Source organism: Mandrillus leucophaeus, unplaced genomic scaffold (genome assembly GCF_000951045.1).
Source record: "Mandrillus leucophaeus isolate KB7577 unplaced genomic scaffold, Mleu.le_1.0 Scaffold668, whole genome shotgun sequence".
Classification (NCBI taxonomy): Eukaryota; Metazoa; Chordata; class Mammalia; order Primates; family Cercopithecidae; genus Mandrillus; species Mandrillus leucophaeus.
The window spans coordinates 561,355-584,265 of NW_012107230.1; the positions used below are offsets into that span (position 1 = coordinate 561,355).

Sequence of the window (22,911 nt, forward strand, 5' to 3'; positions counted from 1 at the left end):
GAAGGAGATAGAGACACAAAAAAACCCTTCAAAAAATCAGTGAATCCAGGAGATGGTTTTTTAAAAGATCAACAAAATTGATAGACTGCTAGCAAGACTAATAAAGAAGAAAAGAGAGAAGAATCAAATAGATGCAATAAAAATGGTAAAGGGGATATCACCACTGATCCCACAGAAATACAAACTACCATCAGAGAATACTAGAAACACCTCTATGCAAATAAACTAGAAAATCTAGAAGAAATGAATAAATTCCTGGACACATACACCCTCCAAAGACTAAACCAGGAAGAAGTTGAATCTCTGAATAGACCAATAACAGGCTCTGCAATTGAGGCAATAATTAATAGCCTACCAACCAAAAAAAGTCCAGGACTAGGCAGATTGACAGCTGAATTCTACCAGAGGTACAAAATGGAGCTGTTACCATTCCTTCTGAAACTATTCCAATCAATAGAAAAAGAGGGACTCCTCCCTAACTCATTTTATGAGGCCAGCATCATCCTGATGGCCTGGCAGAGACACAACAAAAAAAGAGAATTTTAGACTAATATCCCTGATGAACATTGATGCAAAAATCCTCAATAAAATACTGGCAAACCGAGTCCAGCAGCACATCAAAGAGCTTATCCACCACATTCAAGTCAGCTTCATCCCTGGGATGCAAGGCTGTTTCAACATATGTAAATCAATAAACATGATCCATCACATAAACAGGACCAATGACAAAAACCACATGATTATCTCAACAGATGCAGAAAAGGCCTTTGATAGAATTCATCACCCCTTCATGCTAAAAACTCTCAATAAACTAGGTATTGATGGAACATATCTCAAAATAATGAGAGCTATTTATGATAAACCCACAGCCAATATCATACTGAATGTGCAAAAACTAGAAGCATTTCCTTTGAAAACTGGCAGAAGACAGGGATGCCCTCTCTACCACTCCTATTCAACATAGTGTTGGAAGTTCTGGCCAGGGTAATCAGGCAAGAGAAAGAAATAAAGGGTATTCAATTAGTAAAAAAGGAAGTCAAATTGTCCCTGTTTGCAGATAACATGATTATATATTTAGAAAACCCCATCGCCTCAGCCCAAAATCTCCTTAAGCTGATAAGCAACTTCAGCAAAGTCTTAGGATACAAAATCAATGTGCAAAAATCACAAGCATTCCTATACACCAATAACAGACAAACAGAGAGCCAAATCATGAGTGAACTCCCATTCACAACTGCTACAAAGAGAATAAAATACTCAGGAATCCAACTTACAAGAGATGTGAAGGACCTCTTCAAGGAGAGCTACAAACCACTGCTCAATGAAATAAAAGAGGACACAAACAAATGGAAGAACATTCCAAGCTCATGGATAGGAAGAATCAATGTCTTGAAAATGGCCATACTGCCCAGGGTAATTTATAGATTCAATGCCATCCCCATTAAGCTACCAATGAGTTTCTTCACAGAACTGGAAAAAACTGCTTTAAAGTTCGTATGGAACCAAAAAAGAGCTTGCTTTGCCAAGACAATCCTAAGCAAAAAGAACAAAGCTGGAGGCATCACACTACCTGACTTCAAACTATACTGCAAAGCTACAGTAACCAAAACAGCATAGTACTGATACCAAAACAGAGATATAGACCAATGGAACAGAACAGAGGCCTCAGAAATAACACCACACATCTACAGCTGTCTCTTATACACATCTAGATGTGTATAAGAGACAGTAGGAACACTTTTACACTGTTGGTGGGACTGTAAACTAGTTCAACCATTGTGGAAGACAGTGTAGCGATTCCTCAAGGATCTAGAACTAGAAATATCATTTGACCCAGCGCTGCCATTATTGGGTATATACCCAAAGGATTATAAATCATGCTGCTATAAAGACACATGCACACATATGTTTATTGCAGCACTATTAACAATAGCAAAAACTTGGAACCAACCCAAAAGTCCATCAATGATAGACTGGATTAAGAAAATACAGCACATATACACCATGGAATACTATGTAACCATAAAAAAGGATGAGTTCATGTCCTGTGCAGGCACATGGATGCTGCTGGAAACCTGAGCAAACTATCACAAGGACAGAAAACCAAACACCGCATGTTCTCACTCATAGTTGGTAATTGAACAATTAGAGCACTTGGACACAGGGCAGGGAACATCACACCCCAGGGCCTGTCATGGGATGGGAGGCAGGGGGAGGGATAGCATTAGGAGAAATATCTAATGTAAATGACAAGTTAATGGGTGCAGCAAACCAACATGGCACATATATACCTATGTAACAAGCCTGCATATGGTGCGCATGTACCCTAGAACTTAAAGTATAATTTAAAAAAGAATTTAATGTGTAAGATGATAGTCCCCAAATATAACATATTGGTGCTGCGATGTCATTGCAGTCTATTTTCCCTGGCATACATTTCCAAAAGTGTAGCTTACTTCTTATGTTTTTGGTGTTTTTCTCTTTCATACCTCTTTTTAAAATAATTAAATCCTTTTGAAAAGATAAGTGGAAAAAAGTACATTCATCGTTCAAATGAACTTTTTTCTTATAAATACCAGATTTTTCCTTGAGTTTTTTGGTAATGGCTTAATTAGGATATAATACACATACAATACAATTTACCCATTTAAGTTAAATGTTTTTAGCATATTCACACATTTGTATATAACCATCACTGCAATCAATTTTAGAACATTTTGTTATTCCCCAAAGAAACCCTGTGCTTTTTAGCTATTATTTCCAAAGCTCCCTGATTCCCCTAGCCCTAAGCAATCTCTAATCTATTTTCTGTCTTTCTCTCTATGCTTATTCTAGACATTTCATAGAAATGAAATAACATAATATTTGGTCTTTTGTGTCTGGCTTCTTTCACTTAGCATATTTTTTTCAAGATTCATCCATGTTGTAGGATGTATTAGTCCTTCATTTCTTTTTATTGCCAAATAATTTTCCACTGTATGAATATGCTACTTTTGTTTATTCATTCTACAGTTAATGGATATTTGAGTTATTTCCACCTTTTGGGTTTTATGAATAATGTGGCTATTAACATTTGTGTATACATTTTTGTGTAGAAATATGTTTTCATTTCTCTTTGGTGTATACCTAGAAGTAGAATTGCTGGGACATATGGTAAATCTATGTGTAACCTTTTGAGGAATTGCAAAACTCTATTCCATAGGGGCTGAACCGTTTTACATTTTATAACATTTTACATTTACATGTATGAGGGTTCCAGTTTGTCCACATACTAATCAACACTTGTTCTTGTCCATCTTTTTTATTATAGCCATCCTCTTAGGTGTGATGTGGTATCATTGTGGCTTCGATATACATTTTCATAATGACTAAATGATGTTGAGCATCCTTGCATGTGCTCATGGACCACTTGTTTATCTTCTTTGGAGATATGTCTATTCTAATATTTTGCCCATTTTAGCTCAATTATTTGTCTTTTTGTTATTGATTTATAAGTATTCTTTATATTCTAGATACATGTCCCTTATCAGATACATGATTTGCAAATATATTGTCTCATTCTGTACATTATCTTTTCACTTTCTTAGTATCTTTTGAAGCACAAAGTTTTAATTTTGATGAAGTCCAATTTATATAATTTTAAACATTTATACTTTTGATGTAATGTATAAATAAGAAGGTTTGGCCAAATGCAAGGTCACAAAGATTTACTTCTATAATTTAATATTTTAGTTGTTTTAGCTGTTGTATTTTGGAGTTTGATCCACTTTTAGTTAATTTATATATATGTACATATACATATGACATATGTAGATATCCTGTTTTCTCATCACTGTTTCTTGAAAATACTGTTCTTTTTCCCAATGAATTTATTTGTTCTTGTCAAAAGTCATTTGAGAGAGGCATCATGATGGCTGAATAGAAACATTTCATACTTGTGCCCTCCACTTAGAAAAACCAAAATAGTGTATAGACACTCATACATTTTGGATACATTATCCAAGAAAGAACACTGAACTTCAACAGAAGAGTGACAGGAAACACCAAAATCAAGGAAAGAGAGGGAAGAAAGGCAGCCTGCTTGGCTGGGATTGGCAGGGAGCTGGGAGTGACTTCCCAACACAGGGAAGGGTTAAGTGAGAGACTTTCAGTGGCTCACATTCCCACCCTGGAATCATGCAATCCTGGCCATAGAAGAGGCCTCTTCTCAAAGCCTGAAACAAACATAAGGAGTTACCAGGAGACCATGAGATGGAACTGCTCCAGGGAAGGAACTAGCACTAGGACCCACACCTGTTCTGAGTCTTGAGTGGTTACGTGAAGACACTATTTGCAGTCTCAACCTTTAACAGACTGCACACTATCCTGGGACCCAGTGGTGACCCAAAGAGAGATATTTTAAAAGAGAACCAAATAGAAATTCTAGAACTCAAGAATTACTTGAAAGAAATACAAAATACATTTGAAAGCATCAATAATACAGTAGATCAGGCAGAAAAAAGAATCATAGAATATGAAGACAGGTCTTTTGAAATAACCCAGATAGAGAAAATAAAGAGATTAGGATAAAAAAAAAAAAGAACAAGGAATTTTTTGGGACATTTGGGACAAAATAAAGCTACTGAATAAATGAATTATCAGTATCCCTGAGGGCAAAGAGAAAATGAAGGGATTAGAAAGTCTGTTTAAAGAAATAATAGATGAAAACTTTCCAACCCTAGCAAGAGATTTTAGGTATTCAGATGCAGGAGGCTCAGTGATCCCCAGGAAGATATAATGCAAAAGGTCTTCTTCAGGGCACATTGTATTCTGACTTTCTTAGGTCAAAGATAAGGAGTGAATTCTAGCCATAGCAAAAGAAAAGTGTCTAGTCACTTGTAAAAGAAACTCCATCAGACTAACATCAGATTTCTCAGCAGAAACCTTAGAAGCCAATAGAGAATGGGATGACACATGTAAAGTGCTAAAAGAAAAAAAAAATCAACCAAGAATACTATATCCAGAAAACTATCCTTCATAAATGGAGGAGAAATAAAGTATTTTTTAAACAAGCAAGTGCTGAGGAAATTCACTACCACCAGACTGGCCCTAAAGGAAAGGAACCTGGACACACAAGTACTACATTTACTGCCGTAATTGAACTCATAAGCATAGAGAGTAGAAGGATGGTTACCAGAGGCTGGAAAGGGCATGGGTGTTGGGGGGGAGGTGGGGATGGTTAATGTGTACAAATAAAACAAGAAAGAATGAATAAGACCTACTATTTGATAGCACAATATGGTGACTATAGTCAATAATAACTTAATTGTATATTTTTAAATAACTTAAAGAAGGTAATTGGATTATTCCTAATAATAAGGATAAATGCTTGAGGGCATACATACTCCATTCTCCATAATGTGCTTATTTTATATTGTATGCCTGTATCAAAATATCTCATGTGCCTGGTGTGTGTGTATATATATACACACACCATATATATACATATATGTGTATGTATAGTTTGTGTATATACATGTATTTATATTTTAATATATATAATTATGTATATATACACACACCTACTGTGTATCCACAAAAATCAAAAGATAAAATATTATAATACCCTTATAAAAACACATGAAAACACATAACTCACTGATAAAGCAAACACACAAAGGAGAAAGAGACACAGATACTAATCTGAGGAGCAGAGCAAGATGGCAGAATAGAAGGTCACACCAATCATACCCCCTGCAGGAACACCAAATTCAACAACTATCTACATAATAAAAGCACCTCATAAGAACCAAAAATCAGGTAAGCATTCATAATACCAGGTTTAAACTTTATATCACTGAAAGGGGCACTGAAGAGGGTAGGAAAGACAGTGTGAATTGCTAATGCCATCCCTTCCCCACTGCCCTGCAGTAGCCACATCTCTGCAGCACAGAGAAATCTGTACACTTGGGAGAGGGAGAGCACAGAAATTGTGAGACTTTGCATTGAACTCAGTGCTGCCCTAGTCACAGTGGAAAGCAAAACTGGGCTGAACTCAGCTGATGCCCACCCACAAAGGGAGCATTTAGACCAGCTTCAGCCAGAAGGGAAAGACCTATAACAGCAGTAGGAACTTGAGTTCCAGCAAGCTCGCCACCATGGGGTGAAGTGCTCTGGGACCCTCAATAACTTTGAAAGGCAGTCTAGGCCACAAGGACTGCAAGTCCTAGTGCGGAGTTGGGTTCAGAGTCAGTGGACTTGGGGAACATGTGACTTTACTGAGACACCAACCAGGGAAGCTAAGGGAGTGCTTGTGCCACCTCTCTCACAACCCCAGGCAACACAGCTTGCAGCTCCAAAAGAGACCTCTTCCTTCCACTTGAGGAAAGGAGAGGGAAGAGTAAAGATGACTTTTGTCTTGTATCTTGGATAACAGCTCAGCCACAGAAGGATAAGGCACCAATCAGAGTCATGAGGCCCCCATTCCAGGCCCTAGCTCCCATACGGCATTTCTAGACACACCTTGGGCCATAACGGAGCCCACTGCCTTGAAGGGGAAAAGCCTCTTCAGGTAGGATCCATCACTTCCTGACTAAAGAGACGTTGGGCCCTGAATAACCAGCTGTGATACCCATGTAGTACGCCATTGGCCTTAGGGGAAACTCTGAGATGTGATGGCTTCAAGTGAGACCCAACACATCTTCAGCTGTGATGGCTATGGGGAGAGACTACTACTTGAGAAAAGGAGAGGGAAAAGTAAAGGGGAATTTACTGTTTTCCACTTTAGGTAGTAGCTCAGCCACAGTGGGATAGAGCACCAAGAGGGCTCATGCGGTCCCTGATTCCAGGCCTTGCCTCTGGGAGGGCATTTCTGGACATGCCCTGGGCCGGAGGGAAACCTGCTGTCCTGGAGGGTGATTCCCAGGCATGGCAACATTCACCACAAGCTGATTAAAGATCCCTTGGACCTTAAGTGAATGGAAGGACAGAAGCCTGTATGGCTTCACCTTACCAGTAAAGAAACACACAGACTCAGTGTAAAGGAATGGACAAAATATATTCCATGCAAATAGAAACCAAAGGTGACCAGGAATAGCTGTACATGTATTAGATAAAGCAGATTTTACATCAAAAACAGTTAGGAAAAAAAAAAAAAAAACAAAAACTGGGCACGGTGGCTCACGCCTGTAATCCTAGCACTTTGGGAGGTCGAGGCAGGCAGATCACTTGAGGTCAGGAGTTTGAGACCATCCAGGCCAATATGGCAAAACCCCGTCTTTACTAATGCAAAAATTAGCCGAGAGTGGGGGCTTGTGCTTGTAGTCCCAGCTACTTGGGAGGCTGAGGCCGGAGAATCACTTGAACCTGGGAGGCAGAGGTTGCAGTGAGCTGAGATCGCACCACTGCACTCCAGCCTGTGTGACAGACAGGGACTCTGTTTAAAACAAAACAAAACAAAACAAAACAAAAAAACAAACAACAAACAAACAGTAAAAAAACAAAACAAAACAAAAACTGGAGAAAGAAAAAGGAGGTCATTATATATATAATTAATGGATCAATCCGGCAAGTGGATATAACAATTCTAAATATATATACACCCAACAGTAAAGCACCCAGAACCATAAAGCCAATATTACTAGATCTGAAGAGAGATATAGACTACAATGCAATAATAGTGGGGCATTCAACACCCCACTGTCAGCATTAGATAGATCACCTAGCCAGAAAATCAACAAAGAAACTTTTAATTTAAACTGTACATTAGTGGGAGCTAAATGATAAGAACTTATGAACACAAAGAAGGAAACAACAGACATTGTGGTCAACTTGAGGGGGAGGATGGGAAGAGGAAGAGGAGCCAAAAAACAAACAAACAAAAAACCAACTGTTGGCTATTGGGCTTAAAACCTGGGTGATTAAATAATATGTACAACAAACCCCTGCAACATGTGTTTGTCTATGTAACAAACCTTCACATGTACTTCCAAACCTAGAATAAAAGTTAAAAAATAGTAAAAAAGTTCTGTACATTAGACTGAATGGACCTAACAGACACTTATAGAAAATTCTATTCCATAACTACAGGATATATATTCTTTTCATCTACACATGGAACATTCTTCAGGATAGACCACGTTTTATGCCACAAAACAAGTATTTAACAAGTATTTAAAGGCAATTCTTATATACTGTGGGTAGAAATGTAAACTAGTACAGTCACTATGGAAAACACCATGGAGATTTATCCAAAAACCAAAAATACAATTACCATTTCATCCAGCAATCCTGCTACTGGATATCTACTCAAAGGAAAAGAAATCAGTATACAAAAGGGATACTTGCACTCTCATGTTTATTGCAGCACTATTCACAATAGAAAAATATGGAATCAACCTAAGTGCCCATCAACAGATGAATGGATAAAGAAAATGCAGCATATATACACAATGGAATAATATTTGGTCATAAAACATGAAATCATGTCATTTGCAGCAACATGGATGAAACTGTAGCTCATTATTTTAAGTGAAATAAACCAGGTTTAAAGGTAAATATTGCATGTTGTTACTTAAATGTGAGAGCTAAAAAATCCATCACATGGAGGTAGACCATGAAAAGACAGATAACAGAGACTGAAGGTGTGAATTTGGACAAGGGAGAGGGTGAAGAGAAGTGGGTTAAAGGGCACATACAATTAGAAGGAATAAATTCCATGTTTCATAGTAGAGTAGGGTTACTATAGTTACCAGAAATGTATTGTACTTGGGACACCTTAAATACCATCTTGATCCCTACACATTATATACATGTAACAAAATTTTACATGTACCCCTTTAATTTGTACAAAAAAATCAACTGACCCTCAATATATGGGCTATTTTTTTGGACTCTCTATTCTATTCCATTGATCTTTATGTCTATCCGTATGTCAGTACCACACAATCTTGTCTATTGTAGGTTTGTACTAAGCTTTGAAATTGGTAAGTGTGAGTTCTCTAACTTTGTCCTTTTGTTTCAAGACTGTTTTGGTTAATTTGGCTCCTTTGCATTTCCATATGAGTTTTAGGTTCCACCTGTTCATTTCTGTAAGAAAAAAGCAAGCTAAAATTTTTATAGGGGTTCTTTTCCATCTGTATATCAATTTAGGGAGCATTACTACTTTAATAGTATTATATTCCAAGACATGAACATGGATTTGCTTTCAATTTCTTAGATATTTAATTTCTTTCAATAATATTTTATAGTTTAAGAATATGTTTTGCATTTATGCTTGGTACAATAGAAATAAAATTGATTTTTCTATCTTGATCTTGTACCCCAGCTGAATTTGGTAGTTTTAACAGCTTTTTTTGGTGTGTGTGTCTGTCTGTGTGTGAATTCCTTAGTGTTTTTTATATACCAGATCACATCATTTATAAACAGAGACAGTTTTACTTTTTCCTTTGGGGAAGTGACTGTGAGCAGTGGGTTCCCCAAGACTATCCCAGGTAAGATGGTTTATGAGGTGGACTCACATGACTGGAACATAGTTGAACTCCTGGCTAATATTATTACAACAAATATGTTTATATACATATGTGTCATACATATGTCAGTTATAAAAAGATGGGAATTTATTTTTTGAATTTTCTTTTTCTTTTTTTTATAGTTGTATTTGCTTGGCTCTAAGGTACTTAATATAGGGTTTTGGACAGAAAAATGAAAAACAGAATCAAATGTGATGATGGCATTCAGATCTAAGATACATCCAGATTTCAGAAATGTTAACATTTGAATAGAATAGTACTTAGCATCTTAGAATAGTATTCAGGTCAAGCTTTGTTTGGAGTTTTATAACTGATAAGAGAGAGCCTTCCTCCTACTTTTCCTTTCTCCTTCTCCTTCCCACACATTTTGTTGTATACGTGCTTGTACAAAACCTGAGTCATAGGGAATCTTCGGTGAATTGCCTGAGGTTATATCAAAAGTTGGTAGCTAATTCACTATGGAAGCCACCAGTTCCTATATCCCTGCCATTCTGTTGTAGGGGTTGACTGCCTGGACAACATCTTTGTGTTAAGTCAGTGATGCTCAATCAGAGGCTTTCAAGAAGCCTGTTTTCCTCCTCTGGCAGCATGCAAGATCCTATACTTTTTGCTTCTGGTCTTGCTTTCTAGCTTTAACTAGATCATCTTATCTCTATAATCAAACCATATCAGTCCCTATAAAGTCCCTGATTCTTTCACCTACTCCTATATTGATGCCTTGTTTCTTTCACTTGGGATGACACTTTCTATTCCCCTGACCATGTATTTGAATCCTAATCAATTTTGAAGGCCCAGCTTACATGTCTCATTATCTATTAAACCTTCCCCTTTCTCTCATCCTCAATTTAGATGTAATCATTTCTCCTCTCTCCATACTTTATATTGCATATTTCTATTGTAGCATGTACTATACCCTGCCTTATATTATGGCCAGTAGTTTGTATATATTTCTGTCTTCTCTTAATTTTTATGCTTCGTGAGGTGAGGAACTCTGTTTGTATTCCCATGGGCCACAGCACCTAGCAGAGAGGAGCAAATGAGAATCCAGTGGATAGTTGGTGAATTGAATTACACAATGGATTGGAAGGAGGCTCCAGTAGGTGTTAGCAGGAAAAGGATTTAATATGAATCTTGGTTTTATTTTGTTAGCACAGAATTATGCCTGTCTTTTATATTGTACCTTTACTGCAGAACAAAGCACTGCATAGATTGTTCTACTGTAGTCCAACGGGAATTTGTGATGGTTTCGGAATTACTCTTTTATGTGTTCCACCTTTTAAAGCATAACATTTGTCAAGACAACACTTCAATTTATTGCATGTGCTAAGTCATTACTATTTACAGATGGTATAGCGTATCTGATGTTCAGATTGAAAGGGAAAAAATACACACATAGAATCCCATCTGCCTTGCACAGGATTTAAGACTCAAGCAAAACCTAATTTTATCTGTCATGCACATCAGAAATAGGGAACTTTCAAATAAATCATTGCTAAAAGTAAGCATCACTGTTGAGAATTTCAGGCTGTAAAAGTAATGAAGTTTCCTTCAGAAGATTGTTCATACACATTCTTGGTATGGTTTGGGATGAAACCCATCCTGGAAGAAAATGGGAGGTTATGGAGTCATATCTAGTTAGTAATTTGCATTAGAGCTATTTGGGTATAACCTTTTGAGTACAGATTTTAGATGACCTATCTGAAGGTTAGGGAACTACATAGATGACATGGTAAAAACTTTGCTGAATCTCCTACTAGATTCTACTTTGCATCTGAACAGTGCCTGGCACCTGGCATTTGTTCAGTATGAGTCTTTCAAATGAATAAGAGAAGTTTGAATGAATGGTATGTATGAATGCTATGAATGAATGAAGCATGAATGGTAGCCTCCCTGAGCCTGTTAACTCATCTGCAAGATAAGTGATTTAATATCAACCTTGGAGGATTGTTGTTAGGACCAGAGAAACTGCATATAAAGTGCCTTGTGTAGTGCCTGGTTAATACTAGTTGCACAGCAAATGGTAGCTATTGTTCATTTACTACTCTTCCTCAGTCTGTTTTCATATTGGTGGTGGCAATGAGTTTATTGCCACGGAAGAGACTATCTTTCTGGCTGACATTTCGCTTTCTATTTTTATTTGTTTGTGCTGTTTTTGCCTCATTTATTTTTAGGAAACCATGTGAGAATAGAGGCATTTGCTCTTTTAAGCAGTTTATTTGCTGTGGTTCTGTAGTGCTTGGATGACATGGCACGTGTGTGCAGCCTGGTTCAGAACTCATATTCTTCTATTGTGTGTGAATACAAACCCCAGAGAGGTTGGATAAATGGATGTGAGAGAGCGTCGCTGTGAAATAAAGCTCAAGTGTTGGAATTGTTGCTGTTACACTCTGGGATCTGAAGTAAAAAATGTTTTCTATAAAATGGGAAAGCTCATAGATACCAATTTACTTAAATTTTAAACTATCATTAACCCCATAGGAATAACTAGTACACTTAATATAGTTTAAATTCCTGGAATGGTGATATGTATTCAAATCATGAAGGCAAAGACTCTCAGAGAAATAGTTTTTTAAAAAATTTTTTTAATTTTTAATTTTTATTTTTTTTAGATGGAATCTTACTCTGTCGCCAGGCTGGAATGCAGTGGCACGATCTCGGCTCACTGCAACCTCTGCATCCCGGGTTTAAGCAATTCTCCTGCCCCAGCCTCCTGAGTAGCTGGGACTACAGGCATGTGCCACCACCCCCGGCTAATTTTTGTATTTTTAGTAGAGACAGGGTTTCACCATGTTGGTCAGGATGGTCTCCATCTCTTGACCTCGTGATCCACCTGCCTCGGCCTCCCAAAGTGCTGGGATTACAGGCGTGAGCCACCGCACCTGGTCAGAAGTAGTTCTTAAAAGATCATTTGACCAGGAATGGTGGTTCACGCCTGTAATCCCAACACTTTGGGAGGTCAGGGTGGGAGGATCACTTGAGCCGAGAGTTCGAGACCAGCCTGGGTGACATAGGGAGACCCCCGTCTCTACAAAAAATAGAAAAATTCGCTGGGCATAGTGGTGTGCACCTGTAGTCCCAGTTACTTGGGAGGCTGAGGTTGGAGCTTGGCTTGAGCCCAGGAGATGGAGGTTGCAATGAGCCAAGATCACACCCCTGCACTCCAGCCTGGGCGACAGAGTGAGACCTTGTCTCAAAAAAAAAAAAAAAAAAAATCATCTTTTTTTAGCAGAGGCTTTACTCTGACAGGGTAGGCTTAAAAAATTTTGACCCTCTATTTGTAACTATTCATAAAGTATCTTAAATGTCAAGTTTCTTGAACTGTTACCAAAGAAAGTTTCCTTGTTAATAACTGCTTGTCAGGAAATTTTTATTTTACATTTGTGAAGTTAATTTCTGTGTTGTCACACAATGAGACAATAGGATGTTACATAGATTTTCTATAATCTTTCTGGAGCATTTAACACCACATCTCCACACACTGATTTCCATGCTGAAAATAATTTCACAAGGAAATCATTCATTACGGGAGAAAAACCCCACATTGCTTAACCCAATTTAATTTACTGAAGGAACAATATTCACTTAAGTCCCCAATCTCTTCCTTCTGATAGAGGACTCTTGAATATTAAAGATGAACTTTTACATATTCTTAAGGTAAAAAATATAAGCAAATCCCAAAACAAATGAATATGACTCAGAATTCTATTAATTTGAAATTTGGAACATAAAAACTAAGTTCCTCCTACCTCCCTTACTGACCCCTTCCAAACTCATGAGTATATAGATTTTTTATTTTTTTTGCTTTCTTTTCTTAGAATCACTTACTGTCACTGAGAATATACCATTAAATCTTATTCTAAAAGATAATCTATTCCAATCAACTATATGCCTGATTTTCCTCTCTTATCTTTACCACAGAGCAGCTTGGCCTTTGTTTGAACGCTATTAGTGATAGGAAAGGGGTTGTCTATCTTCCATGAAAGTCATTTCATCTACAGATGGTTCTGACTTTAGAACAAAGTGCTTCTTCATATAGAGTCTTTATAGCTCTCTCTCTTGCTTTCTGTTTGTCTTCTGTCTCTCTCTGAGGGGAAAAGCCAACCAACCAACAACTAACCGACCAATAAACTGACTGACCAAACCTGATCAAATAGGTTGCAGAAACACTGCTTACATGACCCGTACCCAAGGAGTCACAATGTGTACATGTGTATTTACTAGGAAATATTGCAGTGCGTTTAACCCCTAGTATTTCACAAACTTATTTGATTGTGAACTTTTGCATTTTCTCAGAACATCTGTCCAAACACAGCTCAGAACAGAATCTGGCATATAGTAGACACTCAATACATATTTGTTTAAAAGGTGAATGAATGCAAAATAAATCTTTAAAAGCTTTAAAGTACATGCTGTACTGAAGTGATCCATGTTCTGCATTTTTACAAGTGACACAGCCAGACTAGAGCTACTGATTGGATGGGTATACCTTCCTTCTCTCTGTGAGCCTTTCGAAATCAATTCTTCATTTCCACACATTTTAGAACTTCAAAAATTCATATTTGGATTTCTAAGCTTGTATCCTCATTGGCACAACTACCTTTTCAATAGCACAATAAATATTAGTGATGTGTTTGCTTGACTCTTTTGCTTTTTGATCATATGTAGGAATGAATTAATTGGAAATGCTTTTTTTGACTTTTGATTTCAATTTGTGTCTGATTGTGTTTGATTGTACAAGCACATGGATTTTCAGCAGAAGTCTTAAAATGAAGATTTGCTCCATTAGGGCGTTTTAAAGGGTGTTTGTCAGGTTACCTGTCGAGTTACAGCCCTTTATTTGGCTTCTAAGTCAGCTCTTTTTTGGGCTTAGCAACGAGTTCAATGTAAGGAGAATGAATCCTTTTTATTTGTGAGTAGTTGAGTTTTCTACATAGGACAGCTTGACAACCTTCCTATCAAACGTAAATCTAGTCAACAAGGAACATGCTGTAATGTGGACTTGATCCAGCTTTGATGATTGAGGCTTTTTATTTCTCATGCTCTAAGTTAATGCATTTAGGTCAGCAATGGGAGCATTATAAATTGTTTGTTCTCACTTTTATATTTCAGGAAAAAATCTGTTCGAAATTCAAGAGGGTCAGCTACAAAGCTGGGTGTAACTCAATGTCACAACTTTATCTAGAGTCAGTATTTTCTGTTTCTCTTTGTTCTCAGCAACAATCTTACCTTGTCCCTTGCAGCTGCTCAATTGATAACTCTGTGGCTTCTATTGTCTTTCCTGTGTTATCTCCTTCCCCTTTGGTCTGTTTCCAACCCAGAACTTGATCATTTATTAAAGTGGTAATGTTTTCTCTTATAACTGTGATTTCATCCTTTTTCATTAGTATGGAAATGTTATTTTATTGGCACAGTTGTGGGCTACATTTTATGATAGAAAACATCAGTCTGTTTTTACATCTATGGATTTTACATGTTGTTGGATCTCATAGAATGTAAGGTACCTTAAAAAGCATTTACTGGCCGGACTCGGCGGCTCACGCCTGTAATCCCAGCACTTTGGGAGGCCGAGGCGGGTGGATCACGAGGTCAGGAGATCAAGACCATCCTGGCTAACAGGGTGAAAGCCCTTCTCTACTAAAAACACAAAAAATTAGCCGGGCATGGTGGCGGGCACCTGTAGTCCCAGCTACTCGGGAGGCTGAGGCAGGAGAATGGCGTCAACCTGGGAGGCGGAGTTTGCAGTGAGCTGAGATCGCGCCACTGCACTTCAGCCTGGGCGACAGAGCCAGACTCCGTCTCAAACAACAACAACAACAACAAACAGCATTTACTGTACTGCCCTCATTCCTAAAGTGGGAGTAATGACCACAGCTAATATTGTACTGAATGTGGAAAAATTGAAGGCCTTTCCTCCAAGAACTGGAGCAAGACATGGATGCCCACTTTTGCCACTTTTATTCAGCATAACACTGGAAGTCCTGGCCAGAGCGACTAGGCAAGAGAAAGAAATAAAGGGCATCCATACTGGAAAGAAAAAAGACTTTTTAGCTTTGTTTGTAGATGACATGATCTTGTACCCGGAAAAACCTAAAGACTCCATCAAAAAACTGTTAGAACTGATAAACAAATTCAGTAAAGGTGCAGAATACAAAATCAATGTACAAAAGTCAGTAGCATTTATATACACCAACAGCAAACAATCTGTAAAAGAAATCAAGAAAACAATCTGATCACATTTACAATAGCTACAAAAATATAAAATACCTAGGAATCAATCTAACAAAAAAGTGAAGCATCTATATAAGGAAAACTATAAAATTTGATGAAAGAAATAGAAGAGGACACAAAAAATTGGAAAGATATTTCATTCTCATGGATCGGAAGAATTAATATTGTTAAAATGACAATATTACCTGCAGAAATTTACAGATTCGATGCCATCTCTATCAAATTCCAGGGCATACTTCAGATAAATAGAAAAAAATTCTAATAATGTATATAGAACCACAAAAGACCTGAAATGGCCAAAGCAGTCCTGACCAAAAAGAACAAAGCTGCAGGCATTATACTACGTAACTTCAAAATGTGCTACAAAGCTGTAGTAACCATAACAGCTTGATACTGGCATCAGACAGACACATAGACCAATGGAACAGAATAGAGAACCCAGCTACGAATCCATACACTTACAGCCAATTCATCTTCGACAAAGGTGCTAAGAATCTACAATGGGGAAAGGAAATATTTTCAATAAATGATGCTGGAAAAACTGGATAACTGTATGTGGAAGAATGAAACTAGATCCCTATCTCTCACCATACACAAAAATTAAATAAAAATGCATTGAAGACTTAAATTGAAGACATGAAACTATGAAAGTACTAGATGAAAATATTGGGGAAACTTTCTAGAACATTGATCTGGGCAGAGATTTTTGTGCAACACCTCAAAGCATAGGCAACCACAGCAAAGATAGACAAATGGGATCACAGCAAGCTGAAAAGCTTCTGCATAGCAAAGGAAACAATCAACAAAGTGAGGAGACAATTCACAGAATGAAAGAAAATATTTGTGAACTATCCATTTGACAAGGGATTAATAACCAGAGTATATAAGGAGCTCAAACAGCTCAATAGCAAAGGACCCAAATAATTCAATTTATAAAATGGGCAAAAGATCTGAATAGACATTTCTCAAAAGAAGACATAATATGAAGAAGTGTTCGACATCACTATCATCAGAAAAATGGAAACCAAAACTACAATGACATATCTCACCCCAGTTAAAATGGCTTATATCAAAAACACAGGCAATAACAGACGCTGGTGAGGGTGTGGAGAAAGGGGAATTCTTACACACTCTTGGTGGGAAAGTAAACCAGTACAGCTGCTCTGAAGAACAGTATGGAGGTTTTTCAAAAAACAAAACATAGAACTACCATACAATCCAACAATTCCACTTCTGGGTGTATATTCAAAAGAAAGAAAGTCAATATATTAAAGAGATACTTACACTCCCACATTTATTGCAGCACTATTTACAATAGTCAAAATATGGAATCACCCTAAGTGCCCTTCAACAGATGAATGGATAAGGAAAATATGGTATATATACACCATGGAATGTTATTCATACGTAAAACAGAATGAAATCCTCTTATTTGCAGCCAAATGAATGGAACTGGTGGCAATTATGTTAAGTGAAGTAAGCCAAACACAGACACACAAATACTGCATGTTCTCACTAATATGTGAGAGCTAGAAAAATGGATCTCATGAAGACAGAGAGTAGACTGGTAGTTACCAGAGGCTGGGAAGGGTAAAGGGGAGAGGATGAAGGGGAAAAAAAGAATATAAATGTATTTATTACCAGTGAACTGTACACTTAAAATGGTAAATTTTATATACATATTTTACCTCAATAAGAAACATAAAATAAAATGGAGGTAATGAGATGAGGGGTGGGGAGTGACTTGTTGAATATTACAGAGCAGCTAAGTGGTCAAGCCCACACTAGGCCCTGGTGCTCCCACTCCCAGCCCACAGACTTTTATTTTGTGTCCTGAAGCCTCTCTCATTACATGAGTGCTTAAATTGTAGAGTAAGTGGACATAGTTTCCATAGCTCTGCAAGAGTCTAAGTGGTATCAGAGGAATCAAGTCGTACATATGAATACTTCCAGATCTGCCACCTGACATAAAATACATCAATTTGTCTTTATCCTTGTTCCTACTGATCAAAGCAAGGGAGGGATTTGGGTCTCCTATTATGCAGGAATATTTTTGTGTCTGATGCTCTCTCATTTAAAAAGTAGAACACGTTTTAGCTATTGCCACTTTTGCAGGCTCCTGAGGGGAGAGAGAGTTCTTGTATTTTTTGTATTGACCTCATTCTCACCCTTCTTCCATGGCTCCATGTCTAAAAATGTCAATATGTGACACATGTTTGTAGCTGTTATAAACACATTCTTTTATCTGATTAAACATCTAGCTTGGAAAGAATCACTGCGAGTGTAAATGTGCATGCCTTGGTCTGAAATATATCGAGTCTAAGTATATAAAATTACGAGACATTTTAAAGAAATGACTTTATGTCTTGACAAATTAGATATTTGTCATGGCATGCATCTTATGAAAATAAACATCAATTAAAATTGCTTTATGTTTCAAATCGTGTGTCGGGGGATTGTCTGTAACGGATAACCTATTCCACTGTCTATTATGGAACCATTGAGAACTTGTTTTTTTAAAATTCCCTTGAGGATTGTCTTTTATAAACCACATCCATGTGGTGTGATTTGAAGAGCACTAAGAAGGGTAATGCATCATCAGCCTGACACCACCAGAGACCAGGAATTTGAAGGTACTTTGTATCAGAGAGCAGGTGAAAAATATGGCTTCAGTAAGAGATGTGGAACCACAGGCGTTAAAACCGACAAGCCAAAATAGCCTAGTTTGATGACCCGTTTTCTTTTAAAAAGTTATCCTTGTACATGGACCAGAGGCAGGTAGTGTACTTTGATTTTTGGCCCCTATAGAGTTCACTAGAATTGAACATTGTAAGTTAACACTTAAGATCTGGGACAATCAAAGCACATTGAACAATGCTTGGACATTGTTCCATCTGTAATGATAAAAAATGAGTTAATACGCTACTTTTTATTGAACACCTACCATTATGCCAGGTATTTCACATTTCGTTTGCATGGTACCTTGTGAGGTAGATATCAGTATGCCCAGTTTATAGCTGAGGAAACTAAGGTTTGGAGAGGCTAACTAACTTGCCCATGTTTGCGTGGCCAGTAAATGAAACAAGCTGGATTTGATTCCATGTCTATCTAGACTCAGAAGCCTATATGGTTAACCACTTGTAAATGGGATAACAATACTTACCTTAGAGATTTTTTAAGGATTCGATGAGATTAAAAAATCCAAAAAGTGCTTTGTAATTGCTAATAAAGCTTTGTAGAATGAAAGGCATTATCAGGAGTAGAAGACAATCTGTTACAGTGTCTCCCCATGACCATCTACCCTTCAAATAAATCCGAATGTCCTGGAGTTTGTGCCTTTGTCCTTGGCTTTTTGGTGAGGGAGAGTAGTTTATGTTTTGGGCATAGATTCTGAGAAGTAGGTCACTGGTTCTCTTTATTCCGTGATATTTTCGAATGTGATTTCTTTGCCATGTAGTTGGGAGGAGGAAAGAGATCGGCAGTGTCTGTGGACACAGACCTGTGGGACTCCCAGAATAATTTTAGACAGTGAGAAAACATGTGTCTAAAATCATGTAAGGCTGTACCTTAACATGTATGTCATTTCTTCTATTTTCTTGTTTGTCATAGAAACTGATCTGCTCCTCCGTATAAAAGACGTCAGCCATTTCTTAATGCAAGACATCGCTTTCTTGTCTGGTAAGCAAACTTTCTTATATATTGTCCAGATACATGACTTGATTAGCAGTTAGTTCGGTACCTATTATATAAATAGCTCTCGCTCTATATATAGAGCTATTATATATATTCATTTGAGAAGCACTATTTTAATAAACATTTATACATTGTGCACCTAGTTGCTAAACAAATGGACATTTAGAGAATAATTGGAGGTTTTAAGCATTTTAGATATATGAGTAAAAACGACCTTACCACTCTTATACATTTGACTTTCAGATGAGTCTTCAGAAATCTATGAGAGTTGAAAGTAGAATATGTCTCCTAGGTGGGTGCAGGCTGAGTGGGAGGGGAGCAGCTGAGGTAGCTTCTTTGATTACTCAAATGTGTATTACAAATGCTGGCAAGTTGCCCCAAATAATCAGCATGCACTAAGTATTTTTTTTTAGGATTTCATTTACACGTTATAAAGAAAGTTGATTTTTCTTAAATATGTATATGCACTTGTATATAATTTTTAGCAATTATGGTAAAATCAATTTAACATACAACTTATCATTTTAACTGTTTTTAAGAGTACAATTCAGCGGCATTAAGCATGTTTACATTTTTGTGCCACCGTTGCCACCACCATCTCCAGAGTTTCAGACCTTGCAAAATTGAAACTCTATATCCATTAAACAATTACTCCCCGTTTCATTCCGTCCTCTCTCTAGCCCCTGTTAACCACAATTTTACTTTCTTTCTCTATGAATTTGACTATCCTAGGTACCTGATGTAAATAAATCATATGGTATATGTCTTTTTGTGACTGGCTTATTTCACTTAGCATAAGGTCTTCAAGTTTCATCAATGTTGTAGCATGTGTCAGAACTTCTTTTTTAAGGCTGAATAATATTCCATTTTATGTATATTCCACACTTTGTTTATCTGTTCATCCATTGATAGATACCTTGGTCACTTCTACCATTTGGCTGTTGTGAATAATGCCACTAAATAGCATTACACATTTTTAGACACATAACTATGGTAAACCATCCCGTCCCTTTAGCTTCTGGTCATACTTTGGGGAAAGTTTTGCTTAAAAACAAGCAAATTACTTTCAGGTATTAGAGTAATTAGAATTACATCATTAAATATTATATTTATCATATTAAACAGATAAAGAAAACTTACCGGTATATATTAATACATTGTTTTTATAAAGATGAGTGCTTCTTAGGTATTGAGAGTATAAGAAACTATCTTATTCCTTCTAAATAGTTTAATTAATTCTCGGAAAAATGGCACCTACACGCTCAGTTTACTAAACAAGCTTTTACTTTATAAGTGATCCTAATTGGACACTTCAATCTGGCCTCTGCTTTTATTATCATTATTATTATTTTTAAAGACAGCATCTTGCTCCTTTGCCCAGGCTCCAGTGCAGTGGTATGATCATAGCTCAATGTAACCTTAAACTGCTTGGTTCAAGTGATCCTTCCACCTCAGCCTCCTGAGTCACTGGAACTATAGGAGCGTGCCACCACGCCTAGCTAATTTTTATTTTTTGTAGCGAAAGGGTTTTGTTGTGTTGCGGAGGCTGGTCTTGAACTCCTGGCCTCAAGCGATCCTCCCATCCTGGCTTCTCAAAGTGCTGTGATTACAGCCATGAGTCATCGCACCCAGCCTGGCCTCTGCTTTTAAATGATTATAATTACACCTATGATAAAGCTTAATTAAAAATGATTCTAATTAGTGGTAACTGTGAATTAATGATGACTTAATTAATATGGCTTTATGTTTTATTTTGTAAGTGGCATAAATGTGTGACAGTGTCAGTAAATTTAGCAGTATGTTAGGTTCATTTTTAAGTTTTAGAGATTTTACTTAAGATTATCTATGTTTTCCAAGCTGTGTTCTAAATAGAACCATCCTCAAGGCTTGCTGCACCCATCCAGATCTCTCTCTACACCTTTCCTTCCTTAACTGCTTTTTGTATTTGTTTTAAAAATGCATCTGCCTATAGCTTCCTTTGAAAAAAGTGTTCCCAATGGTAAAAAAATAATTAAAACTTCCCAATTTGGAATATAAATATCTCTTTTGATCTCTTCTCACAAGTTTACTACCTAGGACGGTACTTGTAGGTGTTTAGTGGTAATAATCATTTATAGATTAGTCAATGATAATTTACTCTTATAGGAGCCTTGCCACCTTCCCTTTGATAAGTATAGTTTGCCTAAGTGCTAGATGGTTCTGTCCTTAACTAGAGTGCTCACCAGCTTGCTTGGCAAGTATGTAGTTATGTTATATTTAAGATATTTATTACATTATATATTACATATCATTTATATTACTAGTTCTATATGGTACTCTACCTACAGAGGCCCTTTGTTTAGAGATTCACTAAATCTCTTGGTTCAGAATTGTACAATTTCTCCTTTGAGTTTCTTAAAAACTCTTCAGTGGATGCCATTATTCTCAATGATTATTTTCACTCTACTCTTTAACTCTAGAATATCATATAGTGAAGATTAATAACACTTTGATTTAATACTTTGGACTAGTTTGATTAAAAATAATTTGGGAATGAATACTCTCTCTCAAGTTTCCCTTGGTAAATATTGAGGCAAATAATTAATTTGATCTTTTTCCATGTGCACTAGAGAAGAAAGTGTATTCTGCTTTTGTTGGATGGAGTGTTCTAGAAATGTCAATTAGGTCATGTTGGTTGAGACTGTTGTTCATGTGTACAATATCCTTGCAAATTCTTTGTCTACTTGTTCTATCAATTATTGAGAGATGGGTGGTGAAATTTCTGACTAAAATTGTGAATTTGTCTATTTCTTCTTACAGCTCTGTTTTTGCTTTGTGTATTTTGAAGCTCTGTTATTAGGTGCATAAGCATTTAAGATTTTGTCCCATTGAGGAATTGACCACTTTATCATGATCAAATGATCATTTTAATATCTGGTAATATTTTTGACTCTGAAATCTACTTTGTCAAATATTAAACAGCTTTGTTTTGATTAGCACTGTCATGGTATATCTTTCTCTATCCTTTGCTTTTAATGCATTTGTACTTTTATATTTAAAACGTGTGTTTCTTGTGGGCAGCATATAATTTGGTCTTTCTTTTTATCCAGTTTAATGATCTTTGACTTTTAATTGCAGTGCCTAGATCATTGACATTTTGTGTGATTATTCATATGGATGGATTTAAATCTACCATCTTATGATCTTATAAAAGCAAAATACAAATAATGAGATGGTAGATTTTTCCATTTGTCCCATGTGTTCTTTGTTTCCCTCCATTTCTGTCTTCTTTTGGGTTGAGTATTGTTATGATTCCATTTTATATCCTTTTCTTTTTCTTTTTTGGGGGCGGGGGGCAGGGAGACGGAGTCTTGCTCTGTCGCCCAGGCTGGAGTGCAGTGGCGCGATCTTGGCTCACTGCAACCTCTGCCTCCCAGGTTCAACCGATTCTCCTGCTTCAGCCTCCTGAGTAGCTGGGATTACAGGAATGCGCCCCCACACC

The 22,911-nt window shown here is 37.0% G+C and overlaps 1 protein-coding gene across 4 annotated transcripts in view; it reads left to right on the forward strand.

The window, feature by feature from the left end:
* MCF2 (MCF.2 cell line derived transforming sequence) overlaps nucleotides 1–22,911 on the forward strand; it is a 127,886-nt gene that overhangs the window by 41,557 nt on the left and 63,418 nt on the right. For all 4 annotated transcript variants that reach the window (XM_012001620.1, XM_012001621.1, XM_012001619.1 and 1 more), the window contains exon 2: nucleotides 19,347–19,415. In XM_012001620.1, coding sequence (XP_011857010.1) covers nucleotides 19,391–19,415 — 25 coding nt within the window. In that variant the 5' untranslated portion in view covers nucleotides 19,347–19,390. The remainder of the gene's footprint in view (nucleotides 1–19,346; nucleotides 19,416–22,911) is intronic.